Genomic DNA, 23,804 nt, shown 5'->3' with positions numbered 1-23,804 from the left:
GCCGAGATGAGTAAGACATTTAAACGTGTTAACCCTCGCAAGGCTGCAGGCCCAGACGGCATCCCCTCCCCAGCCGCGCCCTCAGAGCATGCGCAGACCAGCTGGCCGGTGTGTTTACGGACATATTCAATCAATCCCTATACCAGTCTGCTGTTCCCACATGCTTCAAGAGGGCCACCATTGTTCCTGTTCCCAAGAAAGCTAAGGTAACTGAGCTAAACGACTACCGCCCCGTAGCACTCACTTCCGTCATCATGAAGTGCTTTGAGAGACTAGTCAAGGACCATATCACCTCCACCCTACCTGACACCCTAGACCCACTCCAATTTGCTTACCGCCCAAATAGGTCCACAGACGATGCAATCTCAACCACACTGCACACTGCCCTAACCCACCTGGACAAGAGGAATACCTATGTGAGAATGCTGTTCATCGACTACAGCTCGGCATTCAACACCATAGTACCCTCCAAGCTCGTAAGTAATCCTTCTCCCCCTCCCCCCCCCCTTAAAAGACCTAGATGCACTATTGTAAAGTGGCTGTTCCACTGGATGTCATAAGGTGAAAGCACCAATTTGTAAGTCGCTCTGGATAAGAGCGTCTGCTAAATGACTTAAATGTAATGTAAATGGTAAGTGGACTGGAGGCAGGGCATGAAAGGGATAACGAATCCAGTTGTTAGTGTCGTCCGTTTCGGGAAAGTACATGCGTAATTGCAAACCCAGCTCACGCAGGTGCTTTGCTATATCACATTTGACATTCTCTGTAAGTTTGAGTTCAATGATGGAAAGACTTGTGTGTTGTTCTCGTTATTGCAGACAGTGTCCCGCAAATTGAATATAGTTGCAGAGAGTCCCTGTAATCCTAGATTCAGATCATTCAGGCAGTCACCCAGATAGGCCAGTCGTGTGAGAAAATGTGTCAATACTTTGCCTCTTGGTAACCAGCACACATCAGCTCTACTGGTAGTACTGCTACGACCAGCAGTACTACACCTGCACCTGTCGACGACACAAGTTGTTCTACTTCCACGAGCACATCCAATGCTAGCATCAGTAATTCTACATTTGTTGCTAGCCCAGCTAGCATGGACATTGACAGTTGTGAATCTAATGCAGCCGAAGAGCTACTGCCCCCTTACCAGAGAAAGCCCCGAACAACAGACAGGGACGTTTGACCATCAGAAATGTGCAAATATGATGAGAACTACATTAATTTGGGGTTCACTTATATCAGGAGTAATGCCATTCCTCAGCCACAGTGTTATATGTGCAAAAGTACTATCTCACAACTCTATGAAACCTTCACTCTTGCGCAGACATTTAGAAACGAAACATGCCAATTTGAAAAATAAGCCACTGGAGTTTTTTGAGTGAGAATTAAGACGACTTTCGAGTGAATCACATTTTAATTTGGCATACCCCTGACGGCATTGCGTACCCCAGTTTGGGAATAGCCGCTCTAGAGGTTAAATGGGAATCCCGCAAGTTAGTAATGCAGTGACTGAATCGCAGATAGGCTAGCTAATCACAAACCTTGATGATAAAATAACTTTTCACACTTACACCTTAAAATCAAGTGAAATGAAGCAACACCACAAATGATGTACATTCATGGTCCTTTATTGGAACACTTAAGCATGTGAGAATATAGCGTAGTTTTCACCAAATACAGATACTCGCTATCGTTAATTATCTTACAAACACTACCACATCCGCAATACAAGGCCATCTATCCAAGCTTCACATATATGTATTATATACAAATGGGTCACTTCTAAACAGTCATACAACCAACCATAAGTGACACATACTGTACACACTTCTCACCCAAGCCAGTGTTGAAGGTTCACACACACACACACACACACACACACACACACACACACACACAAAGAATATGTGTAGAGCTTAAAGGACAATTTAGCTTTTTACAACCAAATCATTTTTTTTTAATGTATATGGCATTTCCAGACACTTGGAGATTTCACTTGTTACCCCAACCAGCGATTCATTTTCGTTATCCTCGATGTGCAGTACGTTGGCTCCGAAACACCCAAATACATCCGTTAAAAACAGAAAAGCTCTCAGTATAGTGATGCAGGTCTTTAGATGAGATGTTGTACACATGAAACAGACAACTCGAGTGATATCTCTCCGCCCATTCTAGCAGCAGGCTACATAGAAAATGGAACAGCTGGATAGGGGCTTGACGGCTTGAGTCAAGTTAAAGTTGTGCATAAAGTTAATTTGTTCAGAGCCCCAGTACTGCACAATGAGGATGAGGAAATGATGGCTGGGGTAAGTTTCTCAAAAACAAGTGAAATCACACAAAACAAAAAGAAAAAGTGTTTGAACCCTTCTATAAATTTGCCATTGACATCAAAACAGAGATTTGGTTGTAAAGAAAAATAAGCTACATTTCCTTAAAGACAGTAGCTAGTAACATGAGAGCAAGAGGACCTCAGAAACCACTTCAGTTCAACTGCACCAGGAAGAGACAAAACAGGATTGTGACCTGTGGTTGGGTTTTAGTGTGGTAGTAGACTATTAAATCTATGTAATTCCATGTCAGTAGCTTTATCATGATGCAACTGTTTAAGACGTCCTGCAACAATGTCATATGTTAGGAGGCAGGTGGTAGTGTGGACTGGGATGGATCGGAGTTCTGTATACTACACACAACGAGACAAAATAGGGACAGAATGAAGAGTAGGCGAGAGACAGAGTAAGCAGGTATTGGAGTCTGTAGGAGAGTAGTTTCCTATGTGTAAGAAAGGGAGAGAAAGCCAACGTGTGTGTGTGTGTGGCAGAAGGCAGGTATGGGAGGATAGCTGGACTTCACCGTTTTGTGTGTCAAGGCACAGAGTGAGGGAGGGAGGAGAGAAGATTACAGTTGGTACTCATATGGCGGTTTAGAGCTTTTAAAGGGCTGTTGGTTTAGACTGGGGCATATGGAGCCAACTCAAACAGATTTCTGAGAGGGAATATATAGGAGTGTTTATTACTGTGCTGTTAAGCTGTGCCCAAGTAGGAAGCTAATTTACATAACAATTGGCAAAGCTGACATTTTAAAGTCTAATACAGTGTCTGTGTGTGTGTGTGTGTGTGTCTCTTCTCTCAGAGTCTATGCATGTTTGCCATTAGCCTCTCTATACAGCTTGTGCAGGTGTCGGATCTCTCTCTATCCTCTGTTGCTGCTACAGCGTGTACGATGTCTCTGGAAGTATTGTTGTCGCTCTCTCTTTCACTTCTCCACACCGTCAACTATGTCTCCCTGCACACATGCACATGAACCCATGCACTCCCCCTCCTCTCCTGCAGTTCCAGTTCCACTAAAATTAGTGCCCAAGCTCTCTGCTTGGACCAGCAAGTGACATCTTGATCTGACCCCATCTCAATAGACAGGAGCATGCCTCACCCCTGACTACTCCCCCCCATTCCCTGTAGAGGTTGCCACAGATCTTGCCCCTAACAACAGACCTAGGACCAAATCAGATCTAGGATATATCTAGGAACAGATCAGATCTAGGACAGATCTAGGACCAGATCCTGGATTAGTGGTTTTAGGCAAATTCCAGCTACTCCCCAGCAGAGTGAATGAGTGAGGCATGCCCCTGGCTGTGTGGGTGTGTGGCCCCTGGGCCGTGGCTCTCAGACCAGCGAGGCCCTCTTCTCCTCAGGCGTCCCCTCCAGTATCTGCAGCAGCAGGTCAATGAGGGGCTTGGCGATGGCCCGGTAGCCCGCCGCTGTCAGGTGCAGGAAGTCAAACATGTCCCTGGTGGAGATGGTCTCGTCAGAGTGCACGAAGCCCGCCCCCACATCCAGGAACTGGGTATGGCCCAGCCGTGGCAGCCAGGAACGCAGGAAGCTGTTCACCGCCACGTTCTTCTCCCGCAGCGGGTTGGGCCACTCGCCCCGTGCCAACAGACCCTGAAACGGACAGACAGCAGAGGTTGGTTACTACTGGGAGCTAAGGACACATCTGTAAATGCATGCATCCTCATATACATATCAGACCTGGGTTCAAATACATGTGTATTTGAGTAACTGGTATTTTTTTTATAACAACAACAACAAAAAATCTGTGTATGAGCTTTTTTTTTAAATACACAGGACAAAAAAAGTACTTTTACTTGAGAAAATGTATTTGAATTCCATCATTCTGAAGTTGTATTAGGATATTGCATTTAAAAATATATATTTTTGAAATCATTGAATTAATACATTGAACCTTTTCATTATTTGAAACTGAATTGAATAAATATTGCATTCAATTTTAAAATTCAAAATAAATGTAATTCAATATTTAAATATTCTGTTTCAATATGGTATATATGGCATTCATTGTCCATGTATCAAGTTAACAAACTATCATTTCAAGTTGATCAAAGTTTAATATATTCAACTTCTCAGGTGCATTCAGATCAGTGTTAATTTTGGCACTTTTTTAAAATTTAGATTTAGTCTAGGCATAGTCATTTTGACTAAAATATCATTAAGTCTTAGTCACATTTATACAATTTGAATAAGGATTTAGTCTAGTTATTGTCAAAATTAGGAAAACTGTGGGCCATTTTAGTCAACTAAATATCCTTTCATTTTAGTCACATTGTGTTTGTATTGCCTCTATAACCTATAGCAAACATTCATATTTTTATTTAACATTTAACCTATATTTAACTAGACAAGTCAGTTAAAAAAACTTAAGGATCGGCGTTCCGTCAACGGAACAGTTGTAAATCGTTCAGCGCGTTATGTCAAGATCGCAGATTTTAGAGTAACAACAAATGTCGGTAAATATAAGGTTCTTATATCGGCTGAAAGCTTAAATACTTGTTAATATAACTACACTGTCCAATTTACAGTAGCTATTACTGCGAAAAAATGCCATGCTATTGCTCCTAACAACTAAATTGTTTTTTCACCGCAATAGGTTTGATTATTTCACCTCTGAAGGTGAAATGTGTACTTTCATTATGAAAATCTTGCTCTGATTTATCGTCCAAAGGATCCCAGATATAACATGAAGTGTTGTTTTGTTAGATAAAATCTTTTTTCATATTCTAAAAAGGTCCATATATCATGCACAATCGATTTTGTATTTCCACTCGTTCAATTTGCAAAGAAAGGAATCTGTGAAAATCCCACCCTAAACGTTGTTTCAACGAGTCAAATCACGTTCGTATCTATTCCTCAGAGATCCTAGAAGGTAACGAGACTTCACTATTTCATTAGGGTGTAGTATATCCTACAGAACACCATATTTGGTCAGAGAGCGACGCCTTCATGAAACACCGATGACACGGGCGGCCATCACTTGAACGACTGTATCTTTTTCAAATAAGCAACAATCGGGGTCAAACAAAGCTAGCTAGATAGCCAATGAGCTGGGCTTTACGGGAGTATCCGGAAACCATGTCAAATGTGGAATGAAGCTTCTAACCTTGTACGACAGCATGCCTTTTCATTTTGGACAAAAATGATAAGGATATTCAGAGTTATGAAGTTATGAAAACTGGTTGTTTTGAAAATGTTGAACTTATAATATGGCTACTAATACTTGGAACGCTAAACCAAAGTCCAAGTATACAGATTTGAAGATATTCTTGCAGAAAAATGGAATATGAATGCAAATGTCTCCTTCACGATTTGCCCAAATGTACCTGGGGACTTCACACTAAAAGGCTTGAGGATCAGTCAATACCCCAAGTTATCCATCTGAAACTTTGCACATACACTGCTGCCATCTTGTGGACACTATCGGAATTACAACCAGAGTGATGGCTATAACTATGACCTTTCGCTTGCCTTTCAAAGATGGTGGTACAAAAACACTGGTTGGTTTTTTCTTTGTATTTTCTTCTACCAGATCTATTGTGTTATATTCTCCTACATTCAATTCACATTTCCAAACTTCAAAGTGTTTCCTTTCAAACGGTACCAAGAATATGCATATGCTTGCTTCAGGGCCTGAGCAGTTAGATTTGGGTATGTCATTTAAGCGAAAATTCAAAGAAAAAATGAGTTTTAAGAACAAATTCTTATTTACATTGACAGCCCACCCCGGCCAAACCCTAACCCGGACGACGCTGGGCCAATTGTGCGTAATTGTGTGTGGGTCTCCCAATCATGGCCGGTTGTGATACAGCTTGGAATCGAACCAGGGTCTGTGGTGATGCACCTTGCACTGAGATGCAGTGCCTTAGACTGATGCGCCACTTGGGAGCTCAAATAGAGGCAGAGAGCATGATGGTCCTTCATTGTCTTTGTGAGTCAATTTGCAAGTCCCATATAATGTGATAACGATGAGTTGAAATCCACTTAGCCTATTGTTTTTTGGCACATTAATTTATTTTCTTTTGCTGTTTCATATGTAGCCACGTAGTGGTGGTGCATAGGCTTACGCTTCAGCTCCACTATAAGTGTTGCTTTGCCAACAGTGTGTTAATGTGGCATTCTACCTGCAAAACAGAGCACATTGTTTTGAGAGCAGAGTGGAAGAGCATCTTTACTCTATTTTTCCCTACTGAACCATATTCATCGATTATGTGTATGTACAACAGCTTTGATCCAGTTTTTTGGAAGTACTCTTAAATTGTTGCTAGAAATTGTACTAAATTATGCTCTAATTCCATGTTGCTTTTGTTTTACATTGTAAACATAGTCAACATAGCTAGCTAGAGTTTCTGCTAGCTAGAAGATTCCTTACTTCAACCAATTCTTGAGCTTGGACGTTGAACGTGATGCAATGGGGGCAGCATCTTTCATTGATTTCAAAGGAAGCATTCCCTCAACGGCTGATGTCTGATGGCAACGCCGGATGAATGATGGCTGTAGGGTGGCAGGGCCGCTACTGTGCTTTGATTGACAAACTGCAAGCTTCACTAGTTTATAAAAGGTGTTGAACTGACTGAATAAAGTTGATCTCCTTGCCATTGAGAAATCATTTAACGTAGTTATATATCCATGGTATCGCATTGGGACAAGTAAACTAAAGACCTTGATTATATTTTAAGAACATAAAGGGAACACTAAAATAACACATCCTAGATCTGAATGAATGAAATATTCTTATTAAATACGTTTTTCTTTACATAGTTGAATGTGCTGACAACAAAATCACACAAAAATTATCAATGGAAATCAAATGTATCAACCCATGGAGGTCTGGATTTGGAGTCACACTCAAAATTAAAGTGGAAAACCACACTACAGGCTGATCCAACTTTGATATAATGTCCTTAAAACTAGTCAAAATGAGGCTCAGTAGTGTGTGTGGCCTCCACGTGCCTGTATGACCTCCCTACAACGCCTGGGCATGCTCCGGATGAGGTGGTGGATGGTCTCCTGAGGGATCTCCTCCCAGACCTGGACTACAGCATCTGCCAACTCCTGGACAGTCTGTGGTGCAACGTGGCTTTGGTGGATGGAGCGAGACATGATGTCCCAGATGTGGTCAATTAGATTCAGGTCTGGGGAACGGGCGGGCCAGTCCATAGCATCAATGCCTTCCTCTTGCAGGAACTGCTGACACACTCCAGCCACATGAGGTCTAGCATTGTCATGCATTAGGAGGAACCCAGGGCCAACCGCACCAGCATATGGTCTCACAAGGGGTCTGAGGATCTCATCTCGGTACTTAATGGCAGTCAGGCTACCTCTGGTGAGCACATGGAGGGCTGTGCGGCCCCCCAAAGAAATGCCACCCCACACCATGACTGACCCACCGCCAAACTGGTCATGCTGGAGGATGTTGCAGGCAGCAGAACGTTTGTTTCTGACCTTTTGAGCAGACACATGCACATTTGTGGCCTGCTGGAGGTCATTTTGCAGGGCTCTGGCAGTGCTCCTCCTGCTCCTCCTTGCACAAAGGCGGAGGTAGCGGTCCTGCTGCTGGGTTGTTGCCCTCCTACGGCCTCCTCCACGTCTCCTGATGCACTGGCCTGTCTCCTGGTAGCGCCTCCATGCTCTGGACACTACGCTGACAGACACAGCAAACCTTCTTGCCACAGCTCGCATTGATGTGCCATCCTGGATGAGCTGCACTACCTGAGCCACTTGTGTGGGTTGTAGACTCCGTCTCATGCTACCACTAGAGTGAAAGCACAGCCAGCATTCAAAAGTGACCAAAACATCAGCCAGGAAGCATAGGAACTGAGAAGTGGTCTGTGGTCACCACCTGCAGAACCACTTCTTTATTGGGTGTCTTAATAATTGCCTATAATTTCCACCTGTTGTCTATTCAATTTGCACAACAGCATGTGAAATTTATTGTCAATCAGTGTTGCTTCCTAAGTGGACAGTTTGATTTCACAGAAGTGTGATTGACTTGGAGTTACATTGTGTTGTTTAAGTGTTCCCTTTATTTTTTGAGCAGTGTATTTAGTCCATTGACATGACTGTCAGGCAAGTCCTAAAGTGAGTGACTCGTCAGTAGCCTACTGAGCCATACTCACAAAACCATCATGGGACTCGCATCTGAAGTCTGTAACGATGATGTGCCAACATCTCTCTGTAGCGTCCAAATGGTTTGGGCTACACACTAATATGACTCTCACGGACACAATTGTATTCTTTGTTTTACTCTACGACACCCACAAGTGTCACAGGACTCGTCTGAAGGTAACCCGGTACCTGGACGAAAAATGTATGTAAGTGAATCGAGCATTTCCACGTCAAGGTAGATGCGTAATTCCACTATAAAAGAAATCTCATATCTCTCAGATATAAACTCAGCAAAAAAAGGAAATGTCCCCTTTTCAGGACCCTGTCTTTCAAAGATAATTCGTAAAAATCCAAATAACTTCACAGATCTTCATTGTAAAGGACTTGTTCAATGAACCATAAACAATTAATGAACATGCACCTGTGGAACGGTTGTTAAGACACCAACAGCTTGCAGGTTACAGTTATGAAAACTTAGGACACTAAAAGAAGCCTTTATACTGACTCTGAAAAATACCAAAAGAAAGATGCACAGGGTCCCTGCTCATCTGCGTGAACGTGGCTTAGGCATGCTGCAAGGAGGCATGAGGATTGCAGATGTGGCCAGGGCAATAAATTGCAATGTCCGTACTGTGAGACGCCTAAGACAGCGCTACAGGGAGACAAGACGGACAGCTGATCGTCCTCGCAGTGGCAGACCACGTGTAACAACACCTGCACAGGATCAGTACATTCGAACATCACACCTGCGGGACAGGTACAGGATGGCAACAAAAACTGCCCGAGTTACACCAGGAACGTACAATTCCTCCATCAGTGCTCAGACTGTCCACAATAGGCTGAGAGAGGACTGAGGGCTTGTAGGCCTGTTGTAAGGCAGGTCCTCACCAGACATCACGGTGGGCACAAACCCACCGTCGCTGGACCAGACAGGACTGGCAAAAAGTGTTCTTCACTGACGAGTCGCGGTTTTGTCTCACCAGGGGTGATGGGTCAGATTTGCGTTCATCGTCGAAGGAATGAGCGTTACACCGAGGCCAGTAGTCTGGAGCGGGATCGATTTGGAGTTGGAGGGTCCATCATGGTCTGGGGCGGTGTGTCACAGCATCATCGGATTGAGCTTGTTATCATTGCAGGCAATCTCAACGCTGTGCATTACAGGGAAGACATCCTCCTCCCTCATGTGGGGAAGACATGACCCTCCAGCATGACAATGCCACCAGCCATACTGCTCGTTCTGTGCGTGATTTCCTGCAAGACAGGAATGTCAGTGTTCTGCCCTGGCCAGGTAAGAGCCCGCATCTCAATTGATTCCATTGAGCACCGTCTGGGACCTGTTGGATCTGAGGGTGAGGGCTAAGGCCATTCCCCCCAGAAATATCTGGGAACTTGCAGGTGCCTTGGTGGAAGAGTGGGGTAACATCTCACAGCAAGAACGGGCAAATCTGGTGCAGTCCATGAGGAGATGCACTGCAGTACTTAATGCAGCTGGTGGCCAAACCAGATACTACTGTTACTTTTGATTTTGAACCCCCCCCATTGTTCAGGGACACATTATTCAATTTCTGTTAGTCACATGTCTGTGGAACTTGTTCAGTTTATGTCTCAGTTGAGGTGTTATGTTCATGCAAATATTTACACATGTTAAGTTTGCTGAAAATAGACGCAGTTGACAGTGAGGAGACACTTCAAAACACACTTCCTTATGATTTATTTTTAAACTCTTTTTCCCATGTACACTACCGTTCAAAAGTTTGGAGTCACTTAGAAATGTCCTTGTTTTTGAAATAGTTTTTTGTCCATTAAAATAACATCAAATTGATCAAAAATACAGTGTAGACATTGTTAATGTTGTAAATGACTATTGTAGCTGGAAACAACTGATTTTTTTAATGGAATATCTACATAGGTGTACAGATGCCCATTATCTTCAACCATCACTCCCATGTTCCAATGGCACATTGTGTTAGCTAATCCAAGTTTATCATTTTAAAATGCTAATTGATCATTAGAAAACCCTTTTGTAATTATGTTAACACAGCTGAAAACTGTTGTGCTTCTTTGGACTAGTTGAGTATCTGGAGCATCAGCATTTGTGGGTTCGTTTACAGGCTCAAAATGGCCAGAAACAAAGGACTTTCTTCTGAAACTTGTCGGTCTATTCTTGTTCTGAGATATTAAGGCTATTCCATGCGAGAAATTGCCATGAAACTGAAGATCTCGTACAACGCTGTGTACTACTCCCTTCATAGAACAGCGCAAACTGGCTCTAACCAGAATAGAAAGAGGAGTGTCTACAGTAGTTTGAGAAACAGCATTAAACAGTAAAGAGGCGACTCCGGGATGCTGGCTTCTGATGAGTGTGTAATAAATAGTTATCCTGTGCCTGTTAATTTACCTCCCTGCAATGGCTGTTAGTTACAATGTTGAAACTACTGGTTTTTGTCAATAGTTTTGATGACAGTTATCTTTTGATTGCTGACCTAAATTTCACGAATAGTTCTGTTAGCTTCAATAGGGAGACCACTATTAGCCCCTCCGATACTATCAACAGGCTTGTATCTAGCTATCATACTGCATGTGCTCACAAGCATAGAGGTGTTGTATATGGCAATATTGTGCCCATTTCCTTGAAATCTTCTGTTAGGTCTGAAACAACAAATCCAATATGTAATGATCTGGCTTGTATTGATAAACCACTGGAATACAAAGACAGTAAGAGTTAGAAAATATGCACTTAAACATACTTGTCTAAAATAGAAGATATTAAGATCTGGGCCTTTCACAAAAATCCAGAAAAAATAGAAAGAAATGGATTCTGAGATTGCTATTGATGGTTACAGAGTATTTATGGCAGATAGGAAGGGTACAGGGGGCAGTGTAGACATATGTAAAATATCACCTTTCTGTTCAATGTTAAAATCTGTCACCATCCCAAAGCAATTAGAATTTTTGGCCTTAAGTCTCCAATTAGGAAGTAACTCTACAATAACAATCATGGGAGTTTACCGTCCACCCTCTGCTAAGAAATGTGTGCTAATAGAACTCACTGACTTAATAGCCTCCTTTTCAGCCTCTGAAGTGTTAATCGTTGGGACTTTGCCTGTGGAAACCTTTACTCTGATTGTTTAAAGGATTTTTGTGTTTAATTAAATCTGACCCAGTTAATTAATAAGCCCATGCGTCCAAATCTGATGGACCCTACAAAATCAACCTTGATCCACCACATATTTACAAATACCCCAGAAAAATATGTTGTAAGTGGGGTGTTTTCCTTAGATATAAGTGACCATTGTCCTAGTGTATGTATCAGGGATGTGCGAATACCTAGATCCAAACCATGTTTTATCAGAAAGAGGAATTTTAAACATTTCAATGAACAGGCCTTTTTACATGATCTTCAATGTAGTGACTGACATTGACTGTATCTCATCTATTCATGATCCAGAGCTGGCTCTAAAAAACTTCTCAAATGTCTTCAATATTTGGGTTGGCAGGTAGCCTAGTGGTTAGAGTCCTGGGCGTGTAACTGAAAGGTTGCTGGATTGAATCCCCGAGCTGACAAGGTAAAAATCTGTTGTGCTGCCCCTGAACAAGGCAGTTAGCCCACTGTTCCCCGTTAGGCCGTCATTGTAAATAATAATTTGTTCTTAACTGACTTGCCTAATTACATAAAGGTTCAATAAAAATGTTGTCGATGAGCATATTCCCTTAAACAGTGGAGCTAGACAAAGTTATACATTCATAATAGAGATGCTGTCTGGGCCAAAACTAGCTTTACGGACTCAAACCCAGATTGGCAATCATTTAGGAGATTGAGAAATCTGTGTAAAACTAGTTAGAAAAGCTAAATCTGATTATTTTGTTAACGCACTGATTGTGCAGGGAATCTGGTCCTGGAAAAGCATTAATCTCTGAAGGGTTGTAGCTCTTCTTCTCTTCCCCATCAAATTAATCTCTCAAATCAAATCAAATTTTATGTCACATGCGCCAAATACAACAGGTAGACCTTAAATGTTATATGCTTACTAACAAACCCATAACCAACAATGCAGTTAAGAAGAATAAGAGTTAAGAAAATATTTACGAAATAAACTAAAAGTTTTTAAAAAGTTACACAATAAAATAACAATAACGAGGCTATATATACAGGGGGTACCGGTACTGCGTCAATGTGCAGGGGTACAGGTTAGTCGAGGTAATTGAGGTAATATGTACATGTACAGTACCAGTCAAAAGTTTGGACACCTACTCATTCAAGGGTTTTTCTTTATTTTGACTGTTTTCTACATTGTAGAATAATAGTGAAGACATCAAAACTATGAAATAACACATATGGAATCATGTAGTAACCAAAAAATTGTTAAATCAAAATACATTTTATATTTTTGATGACAGCTTTGCACACTCTTGGCATTCTCTCAACCAACTTCACCTGGAATGCTTTTCCAACAGTCTTGAAGGAGTTCCCACATATGCTGACCACTTGTTGGCTGCTTTTCCTTCACTCTGCGGTCCAACTTATCCCAAACCATCTCAATTGGGTTGAGATCGGGTGACTGTGGAGGCCAGGTCATCTGATGCAGAACTCCATCACTTCCTTCTTGGTCAAATATCCCTTACACAGCCTGGAGGTGTGTTGAAAAACAAATGATAGTGGGACTAAGCATAAACCAGATGGGATAGCTTATTGCTGCAGAATGCTGTGGTAGCCTTGAATACTAAATAAATCACTGACTTCCGGCGCAGACAGAGATGGCCGCCTCGCTTCACGTTCCTAGGAAACTACGCAGTATTTTGTTTTTTTTACGTGTTATTTCTTACATTGGTACCCCAGGTAATCTTAGGTTTTATTACATACAGTCGGGAGGAACTACTGGATATAAGAGCAAAGTCATCTCACCATCATTACGACCAGGAATACGGCTTTCCGAAGCGGATCCTCTGTTTTGCCCACCACCCAGGACAATGGATCGGATCCCAGCTGGCGAACCAAAACAATGACGCCGTAAAAGGGGCAGACGAAGCGATCTTCTGGTCAGGCTCCGGATACGGGCACATCGCGCACCGCTCCCGAGCATACTACTCGCCAATGTCTAGTCTCTTGACAACAAGATTGATGAAATCCGAGCATGGGTAGCATTCCAGAGAGACATAAGAGACTGTAATGTTCTTTGCTTCACGGAAACATGGCTCACTCGAGACACGCTATCGGAGTCGGTACAGCCACCTGGTTTCTTCATGAATCACGCCGACAGAAACAAGCATCTTTCTGGTAAAAAGAGGGGCGGGGGGGTATGCCTTATGATTAACGAGACGTGGTGTGATCATAACAACATACAGGAACTCAAGTCCTTCTGTTCACCTGATTTAGAAATCCTCACAATCAAATGTTGACCGCATTATCTACCAAGAGAATTATCTTCGATTATAATCACAGCCGCATATATTCCCCCCACAAGCAGACACATCGATGGCCCTGAACGAACTTTATTTGACTCTATGTAAACCACATATCCTGAGGCTGCATTCATTGTAGCTGGGGATTTTAACAAGGCTAATCTGAAAACAAGACTCCCTAAATTCTATCAGCATATCGATTGTGCTAGCAAGGCTGGTAAAACTCTGGATCATTGTTATTCTAACTTCCGCAACGCATACAGTGGGGAGAACAAGTATTTGATACACTGCCGATTTTGCAGGTTTTCCTACTTACAAAGCATGGGTGGTTTAGGTGTCCTCAGTCATCAAGTTTGCGGACGACACTACAGTGGTAGGCTTGATTACCAACAACGACCAACAACGACGAGACGGCCTACAGGGAGGAGGTGAGGGCCCTCGGAGTGTGATGTCAGGAAAATAACCTCACACTCAACAAAACAAAGGAGATGATCGTGGACTTCAGGAAACAGCAGAGAGAGCACCCCGCCCTATCCACATCGACGGGACAGTAGTGGAGAGGGTAGTAAGTTTTAAGTTCCTCTGGTTACACATCATGGACAAACTGAATTGGTCCACCCACACAGAAAGCGTGGTGAAGAAGGCACAGCAGCGCCTCTTCAACCTCAGGAGGCTGAAGAAATTCGGCTTGTTACCAAAAGCACTCACAAACTTTTACAGATGCACAATCGAGAGCATCCTGTCGGGCTGGATCACCGCCTGGTACGGCAACTGCTCCGCCCACAACCGTAAGGCTTTCCAAAGGGTAGTGAGGTCTGCACAACGCAACACCGGGGGCAAACTACCTGCCCTCCAGGACACCTAAACCACCCGATGTCACAGGAAGGCCATAAAGATCATCAAGGACAACAACCACCCGAGCCACTGCCTGTTCACCCCGCTATCATCCAGAAGGCGAGGCCAGTACAGGTGCATCAAAGCAGGGACAGAGAGACTGAAAAACAGCTTCTATCTCAAGGCCATCAGACTGTTAAACAGCCACCACTAACATTGACTGGCTGCTGCCAACATACTGACTCAACTCCAGACACTTTAATAATGGAAAAATGGATGTAAAAAATGTATCACTAGCCACTTTAAACAATGCCACTTAATATAATATTTACATACCCTACATTACTCATCTCGTATGTATATACTGTACTCGATACAATCTACTGCATCTTGCCTATGCCGTTCTGTACCATCACTCATTCATATACAGTGGGGAGAACAAGTATTTGATACACTGCCGATTTTGCAGGTTTTCCTACTTACAAAGCATGTAGAGGTCTGTAATTTTTATCATAGGTACACTTCAACTGTGAGAGACGGAATCTAAAACAAAAATCCAGAAAATCACATTGTATGATATTTAAGTAATTAATTAGCATTTTATTGCATGACATAAGTATTTGATCACCTACCAGCCAGTAAGAATTCCGGCTCTCACAGACCTTTTTGTTTTTCTTTAAGAAGCCCTCCTGTTCTCCACTCATTACCTGTATTAACTGCACCTGTTTGTACTCATTATGAAAGACACCTGTCCACACACTCAATCAAACAGACTCCAACCTCTCCACAATGGCCAAGAACAGAGAGCTGTGTAAAAAGACATACAATTGTAGACCTGCACAAAGCTGGGATGGGCTACAGGACAATCCTGTAGCTTGGTGAAAAGGCAACAAATGTTGGCGCAATTATTAGAAAATGGAAGAAGTTCAAAATTGATGGTCAATCACCCTCGGTCTGGGGCTCCAGGCAAGTTCTCACCTCGTGGGGCATCAATGATCATGAGGAAGGTGAGGGATCAGCCCAGAACTACACGGCAGGACCTGGTCAATGACCTGAAGAGAGCTAGGACCACAGTCTCAAAGAAAACCATTAGTAACACACTACGCCATCATATATAAAAATCCTGCAGCGCACCCAAGGTCCCCCTGCTCAAGCCAGCGCATGTCCAGGCCCGTCTGAAGTTTGCCAATGACCATCTGGATGATCCAGAGGAGGAATGGGAGAAAGTAATGTGGTCTGATGAGACAAAAATAGAGCTTTTTGGTCTAAACTCCACTCGCCGTGTTTGGAGGAAGAAGAAGAATGAGTACAACCCCAAGAATACCATCCCAACTGTGAAGCATAGAGGTGGAAACATCATTCTTTGGGGATGCTGTTTTGCAAAGGGGACAGGACGACTGCACCGTATTGAGGGGAGGATGGATGGGGACATGTATCGCGAGATCTTGGCCAACAATCTCCTTCCCTCAGTAAGAGCATTGAAGATGGGTCATGGCTTGTTCTCCCCACAGTATCTTTATGTACATATTCTTCATACCTTTACACTTGTGTGTATAAGGTAGTTGTTGTGAAATTGTTAGGTTAGATTACTCGTTGGTTATTACTGCATTGTCGGAACTAGAAGCACAAGCATTTCAAATCAAATCAAATCAAATTTATTTATATAGCCCTTCGTACATCAGCTGATATCTCAAAGTGCTGTACAGAAACCCAGCCTAAAACCCCAAACAGCAAGCAATGCAGGTGTAAAAGCACGGTGGCTAGGAAAAACTCCCTAGAAAGGCCAAAACCTAGGAAGAAACCTAGAGAGGAACCAGGCTATGTGGGGTGGCCAGTCCTCTTCTGGCTGTGCCGGGTAGAGATTATAACAGAACATGGCCAAGATGTTCAAATGTTCATACATTTTGCTACACTCACATCTGCTAACCATGTGTATGTGACAAATAAAATTTGATTTGATTAGCAAAGCACCCCCACACCATCACTCCTCCTCCTCCATGCTTCATGGTGGGAACCACAGATGCAGAGATCATCCGTTCAACTACACAAAGCAACGGTTGGAACCAAAAATCTCAAATTTGGATTCCGGTCTAATGTCCATTGCACGTGTTTCTTGGCCCAAGCAAGTCTCTTCTTATTATTGGTGTCCTTTAGTAGTGGTTTCTTTGCAGCAATTCGACCATGAAGGCCTGATTCACATAGTCTCCTCTGAACAGTTGACGTTGAGTTGTGTCTGTTACTTGAACTCTGTGAAGCATTTATTTGGCCTGCAATTTTTGAGGCTGGTAACTCTAATGAACTTATCCTCTGCAGCAGGGTCTTCCTTTCCTGTAGCAGTCCTCATGAGAGTCAGTTTTATCATAACGCTTGATGGTTTCTGCACTTGAAGAACCATTCAAAGTTCTTGACATTTTACGGATTGACTGACCTTAATTTCTTAAAAAGTAATGATGGACTGTAATTTCTCTGTACTTAGTTGAGCTGTTCTTGCCATTATATGGACATGGTCTTTTACCCAACTGGGCTATCTTCTGTATACCACAGCTACCTTGTCACAACACAACTGATTGGCTCAAACGCATTAAGAAGGAAAGAAATTCCACAAATTAACTTTTAACAAGGCACACCTGTTAATTGAAATGCATTCCAGGTGACTTACCTCATGAAGCTTGTTGAGAGAATTCCACGAGTGTGCAAAGCTGTCATCAAAGCAAATGGTGGCTACTTGAAGAATCCCAAATATAAAATATATGTTAAATTGTTTAACACTGTTGTCGTTACTACATGATTCCATGTGTTCCATTTTTTAGTTTTGATGTCTTCACTATTATTCGACAATGTACAAAACAGTAAAACTAATAAAAACCCTGGAATGATTTGGTGTGTTGAAACTTTTCATTGATACTGAACGTTGGGGTAAAGTGACTATGCATAGATAATAAACAGCGAATAGCAGCAGCGTAAAAAAAAAAGTGGACGGGGGCAGGTCAATGCAAATAGTCAGGGTAGCCATTTGATTAGCTATTCAGCAGTCTTATGGCTTGGGGGTAGAATCTGTTAAGGAGCCTTTTGGACCTAGACGTGGCGCTCCGGTACTGCTTGCCGTGCGGTAGCAGAGAGAACAGTCTATAATTAGGATGGCTTTCCTCTGACACCACCAGGTGTTTAGACCATGGCATAGCACTATTACAGCCCCACATTAGTTGTGAATGACCTTGTCAATGCATTGAATGCTAAAATGAGTTGTGCTGCTTTGTTTATAGATCTGTCTAAGGCCTATCATACATATTGATCATGTTGAGGATGCTTGGTCATTCTTTAAAAGTAACTTCCTCACCATTTTAGATAAGCATGCTCCGTTCAAAAAATGCAGAACCAAGAACAGATACAGCCCTTGGTTCACTCCAGACCTGACTGCCCTCGACCAGCACAAAAACATCCTGTGGCGGACTGCAATAGCATCGAATAGTCCCCGTGATATGCAACTGTTCAGGGAAGTCAGGAACCAATACACGCAGTCAGTCAGGAAAGCTAAGGCCAGCTTCTTCAGGCAGAAGTTTGCATCCTGTAGCTCCAACTCCAAAAAGTTCTGGGACACTGTGAAGTCCATGGAGAACAAGAGCACCTCCTCCCAGCTGCCCACTGCACTGAGGCTAGGTAACACGGTCTCCACCGATAAATCCACGATTATCGAAAACTTCAATAAGCATTTCTCAACGGCTGGCCATGCCTTCCGCCTGGCTACTCCAACCTCGGCCAACAGCTCCGCCCCCCCCGCAGATCCTCGCCCAAGCCTCTCCAGGTTCTCCTTTACCCAAATCCAGATAGCAGATGTCCTGAAAGAGCTGCAAAACCTGGACCCGTACAAATCAGCTGGGCTTGACAATCTGGACCCTCTATTTCTGAAACTATCTGCCGCCATTGTCGCAACCCCTATTACCAGCCTGTTCAACCTCTCTTTCATATCGTCTGAGATCCCCAAGGATTGGAAAGCTGCCGCAGTCATCCCCCTCTTCAAAGGGGGAGACACCCTGGACCCAAACTGTTATAGACCTATATCCATCCTGCCCTGCCTATCTAAGGTCTTTGAAAGCCAAGTCAACAAACAGGTCACTGACCATCTCGAATCCCACCGTACCTTCTCCGCTGTGCAATCTGGTTTCCGAGCCGGTCACGGGTGCACCTCAGCCACACTCAAGGTACTAAACGATATCATAACCGCCATCGATAAAAGACAGTACTGTGCAGCCGTCTTCATCGACCTTGCCAATGCTTTCGACTCTGTCAATCACCATATTCTTATCGGCAGACTCAATAGCCTCGGTTTTTCGGATGACTGCCTTGCCTGGTTCACCAATTACTTTGCAGACAGAGTTCAGTGTGTCAAATCGGAGGGCATGCTGTCCGGTCCTCTGGCAGTCTCTATGGGGGTGCCACAGGGTTCAATTCTCGGGCCGACTCTTTTCTCTGTATATATCAATGATGTTGCTCTTGCTGCGGGCGATTCCCTGATCCACCTCTACGCAGACGACACCATTCTATATACTTTCGGCCCGTCATTGGACACTGTGCTATCTAACCTCCAAACGAGCTTCAATGCCATACAGCACTCCCTCCGTGGCCTCCAACTGCTCTTAAACGCGAGTAAAACCAAATGCATGCTTTTCAACCGATCGCTGCCTGCACCCGCATGCCCGACTAGCATCACCACCCTGGATGGTTCCGACCTTGAATATGTGGACATCTATAAGTACCTAGGTGTCTGGCTAGACTGCAAACTCTCCTTCCAGACTCACATCAAACATCTCCAATCGAAAATCAAATCAAGAGTCTGCTTTCTATTCCGCAACAAAGCCTCCTTCACCCACGCCGCCAAGCTTACCCTAGTAAAACTGACTATCCTACCGATCCTCGACTTTGGCGATGTCATCTACAAAATGGCTTCCAACACTCTACTCAGCAAACTGGATGCAGTCTATCACAGTGCCATCCGTTTTGTCACTAAAGCACCTTATACCACCCACCACTGCGACTTGTATGCTCTAGTCGGCTGGCCCTCGTTACATATTCATCGCCAGACCCACTGGCTCCAGGTCATCTACAAGTCCATGCTAGGTAAAGCTCCGCCTTATCTCAGTTCACTGGTCACGATGGCAACACCCATCCGTAGCACGCGCTCCAGCAGGTGTATCTCACTGATCATCCCTAAAGCCAACACCTCATTTGGCCGCCTTTCGTTCCAGTACTCTGCTGCCTGTGACTGGAACGAACTGCAAAAATCGCTGAAGTTGGAGACTTTTATCTCCCTCACCAACTTCAAACATCAAGCTATCCGAGCAGCTAACCGATCGCTGCAGCTGTACATAGTGTATTGGTAAATAGCCCACCCATTTTCACCTACCTCATTCCCATACTGTTTTTATACTGTTTTCTTTTTATTTTTTTATTTACTTTTCTGCTCTTTTGCACACCAATATCTCTACCTGTACATGACCATCTGATCATTTATCACTCCAGTGTTAATCTGCAAAATTGTAATTATTCGCCTACCTCCTCATGCCTTTTGCACACATTGTATATAGACTGCCCCTTTTTTCTACTGTGTTATTGACTTGTAATTGTTTACTCCATGTGTAACTCTGTGTTGTCTGTTCACACTGCTATGCTTTATCTTGGCCAGGTCGCAGTTGCAAATGAGAACTTGTTCTCAACTAGCCTACCTGGTTAAATAAAGGTGAAAAAAAAATAATAATAAGAAAAAAAAAGAAACTGTCAAAGTCTCATAAAAGTATCTCAGTTGGGTTACATCTTCCCTCCTTGAATGGTTCTGTAATATACAATGTCCCTGCATACAAATACCTTGGTATTTGGACGGACAATGATCTATAATTTAAGAAGCATACAAATGAGCTTGTTATGAAGTGCAACTGACTACTCTAAAATCCCTTGATTCTGTTAATCATAGCACACTTTGTTTTATTACATCTGACAGTTTTAATACTCATCACTGCATCCTTTAACAAACATTTGTCTGGACCTCTGTAAAGACACTTCATTACTCTCTTTTTGTTTGTAAAGCCCTACTCCACAAGCTTCCAACATTCTTAACATCTTGGTTGAAATTTAGAGTTTCAGATTATAATACAAGGACACAGGGTTGGTTAACGATGATGACTCCCTTTGTAACCACAGAGTTCGGAAGATCTACTTTTTCATATCAGGCACCTCGTGTGGAATAGTCACTTCCTTTGAACGATTTGGTGTCCCTGGATACATTTAGGAAACTGGTTAAGGATTTTAAAAAATAAAATGTATTTGATTATAATGGCTAATGTGTATATTGTATGTAATTGTGTGTGTGCTGATGTGACTATTGTTCCCAGGGCATATTTGTGAATGAGACCTAAGTCTCAATCTGTCTCCCTGGTTAAATTAATACAGGGGTCAAAATCAAATAGCTAAATGATCCTTGGTATGACCATCTTAAAAGAACTCCATATCTTAGCTTAGTAGAAACCCAGCCCGGGCCCTTAGACTCTAGGGCAGTGATGGGCAACTGGCAGCCCACACCCCTTTGAAGGACCACGGATCAATTCCCCTCCATTTTTTAGATTGCTAAATTAGCTTACAATTACCAGCAGTGGGGCCCCCATTGATTTTGTTTGTTAGTCTCAGTCATATATCATATTAAAAACTGCAAATATCTCTCCACCCTATGGCAAAATGTGTATAATTGAAAGAAAATAACTGTAAAACATCTCATTTTCCTTTCCGCTCCATAGCAAAACAAGTAGAATGGTTTTACATTAGTTATACAATTGCTAAATCTTCTCTCTGCTCCATGGCAAAATGTATAGAATTGTACAAAATGTACTCTAAAACGTAGAAATGTTCTCTTCCCTGTCAAAGACTGTGTCGGGTATGGATGTGGGTAAGCAGACCAGCGAGCAACTGCGGACCCTCTTGAGTTCAGAATTTTTGGTGGCCCCCATCCCCATCAAACTTGCCCATCCCTGCTCTAGGAGGTTAACACGTATGGACCCAGAACTTAATTGAACGTCTGTTCTGTTTAGAGATCCATTTCATAATATGAAAGTGTCCATCATACAACTAGTTTGATTTAAAATTGTATCTTTAATTTATATATCAAGATCATTTGGGCTATTTACATCATTTTTTCTATTTTAATCAAATATATAATTTAAAAAACAAACATAGTGGTGCCAATTCATATCTTGCAGGAAAATACTTTAATCTCAAGAGAAGACAGGTTAAATGTTAAAAATGGTTTAATGTTCTCGTGATCATATAGGTCTTTGCCTAGACAATATCCAAAACAACGAACAATACACAGAATTCATACATTTTCAGTAACTGTAAACACAATAATAAATTTGCTGTTTTTCAAACGGAATCAAGGCATTAAAATGTACCAGAGGCGAACAAAACACAGCTTGTTTGGCAAAAATATCTTAACCCACTATTTTTTCTACGGTGCATCCAGAAAGTATTCAGACCCCTTGACTTTTTCCACATTTTGTTAGGTTACAGTCTTATTCTAAAATGTATTATATAAATGTTTTTCCTCGTCAATCTACACACAATACCAAATAATTACAAAGTGAAAACAGGTTTCTAGAAGCTTTTGAAAATGTATACAAAATGAAAAACAGAAATACCTTATTTACATAAGTATTCAGACCCTTTGCTATGAGACTCAAAATTGAGCTCAGGTGCATCCAGTTTCCATTGATAATCATTGAGATGTTGCTACAACTTGGAGTCCACCTGTGGTAAATTCAATTGATTGGACATGATTTGCAAAGGCACACACCTGTCTATATAAGGACCCACAGTTGACAGTGCATATCAGAGCAAAAGCCAAGCCATGACATTGAAGGAAGTGTCCGTAGAGCTCAGAGAAAGGACTGCGTCGAGGCACATATCTGGGGAAAGGTACCAATCTCTGCAGCATTGAAGGTCCCCAAGAACACAGTAGCCTCCATCATTTTTAAATGGAAGAAGTTTGGAACCACCAAGACTCTTCCTAGAGCTGGTCTCCCGGCCAAACTGAACAATCGGGGAAGAAGGACATTGGTCAGGAAGGTGTCCAAAACCTGATGGTCACTCTGACAGAGCTCCTGAGTTCCTCAGTGGAGATGAGAGAACCTTCCAGAAAGACAACCATCTCTGCAGCACTCCACCAATCAGGGTTCTATGGTAGAGTGGCCAGACGGAAGCCTCTCCTCAGTAAAAGGCATACGACAGCCTACTTGGAGTTTGCCAAACGGAACCTAAAGGACTGTCAGACCATGAGAAACAAGATTACCTGGTATGATGAAATCAAGATTGAACTCTTTGGCCTGAATGCCAAGCATCATGTATGGAGGAAACCTGGCACCATCCCTAAGGTGAAGCATGGTGGTGGCAGCAACATGCTGTGGGGATGTTTTTCAGTGGCAGGGACTGGGAGACCAGTCAGGATCGAGGGAAAGATGAACGGAGCAAAGTACAGAGAGATCCTTGATGAAAACCTGCTCCTGAGCGCTCAGGACCTCAGACTGAGGTGAAGGAACACCTTCCAACAGGACAACGATCCTAAGCACAGAGCCAAGACAACGCTGGAGTGACTTCGATACAAGTTTCTGAATGTTCTAGAGAGGCCCAGCCACTTGAACCCGATCAAACATCTCTGGAGAGACCTGAAAATAGCTGTGCAGCGATGCTCCCCGACCAACCTGAAAGAGCTTGAAAGGATCTGCAGAGAATGAGAGAAACTCCCCAAAAACAGGTGTGCCAAGCATGTAGCGTCATACTCACGGCTGTAATCGCTGACAAAGGTACTTCAACAAAGTACTGAATTAAAGGGTCTGAATACTTATATAAATGTACTATTTCAGTTTTTTATTTATTTATACATTTGTATCGGGTATTGTGTGTAGATTGATGAGGGAAAAAATACATTAATACATTTTAGAATAAGGCTGTAAAGTAACAAAATGTGGAAAAAGCCAAGGGGTCTGAATACTTTCCGAATGCACTGTATTTGGCTGGCTACTCCATGTGAATGTGTAAAACACTGTATTCACTCAATTCAGTTTCAAATCATGAAATCAACAATTC

The 23,804-nt window shown here is 42.7% G+C and overlaps 1 protein-coding gene across 3 annotated transcripts in view; it reads right to left on the bottom strand.

Annotated features, from left to right (window-relative positions):
• Positions 1–1,606: 1,606 nt before the first annotated feature.
• The window catches only part of LOC115105675 (platelet-activating factor acetylhydrolase IB subunit alpha2-like), a 36,591-nt gene continuing 14,393 nt past the window's right edge, over positions 1,607–23,804 (bottom strand). For all 3 annotated transcript variants that reach the window (XM_029627961.2, XM_029627963.2, XM_029627962.2), the window contains one exon: positions 1,607–3,932. In XM_029627961.2, coding sequence (XP_029483821.1) covers positions 3,654–3,932 — 279 coding nt within the window. In that variant the 3' untranslated portion in view covers positions 1,607–3,653. The remainder of the gene's footprint in view (positions 3,933–23,804) is intronic.

The sequence above is a fragment of the Oncorhynchus nerka genome, linkage group LG22, assembly GCF_034236695.1.
Source record: "Oncorhynchus nerka isolate Pitt River linkage group LG22, Oner_Uvic_2.0, whole genome shotgun sequence".
Taxonomy (NCBI): Eukaryota; Metazoa; Chordata; class Actinopteri; order Salmoniformes; family Salmonidae; genus Oncorhynchus; species Oncorhynchus nerka.
This window is presented reverse-complemented; position numbering and strand designations above follow the sequence as displayed.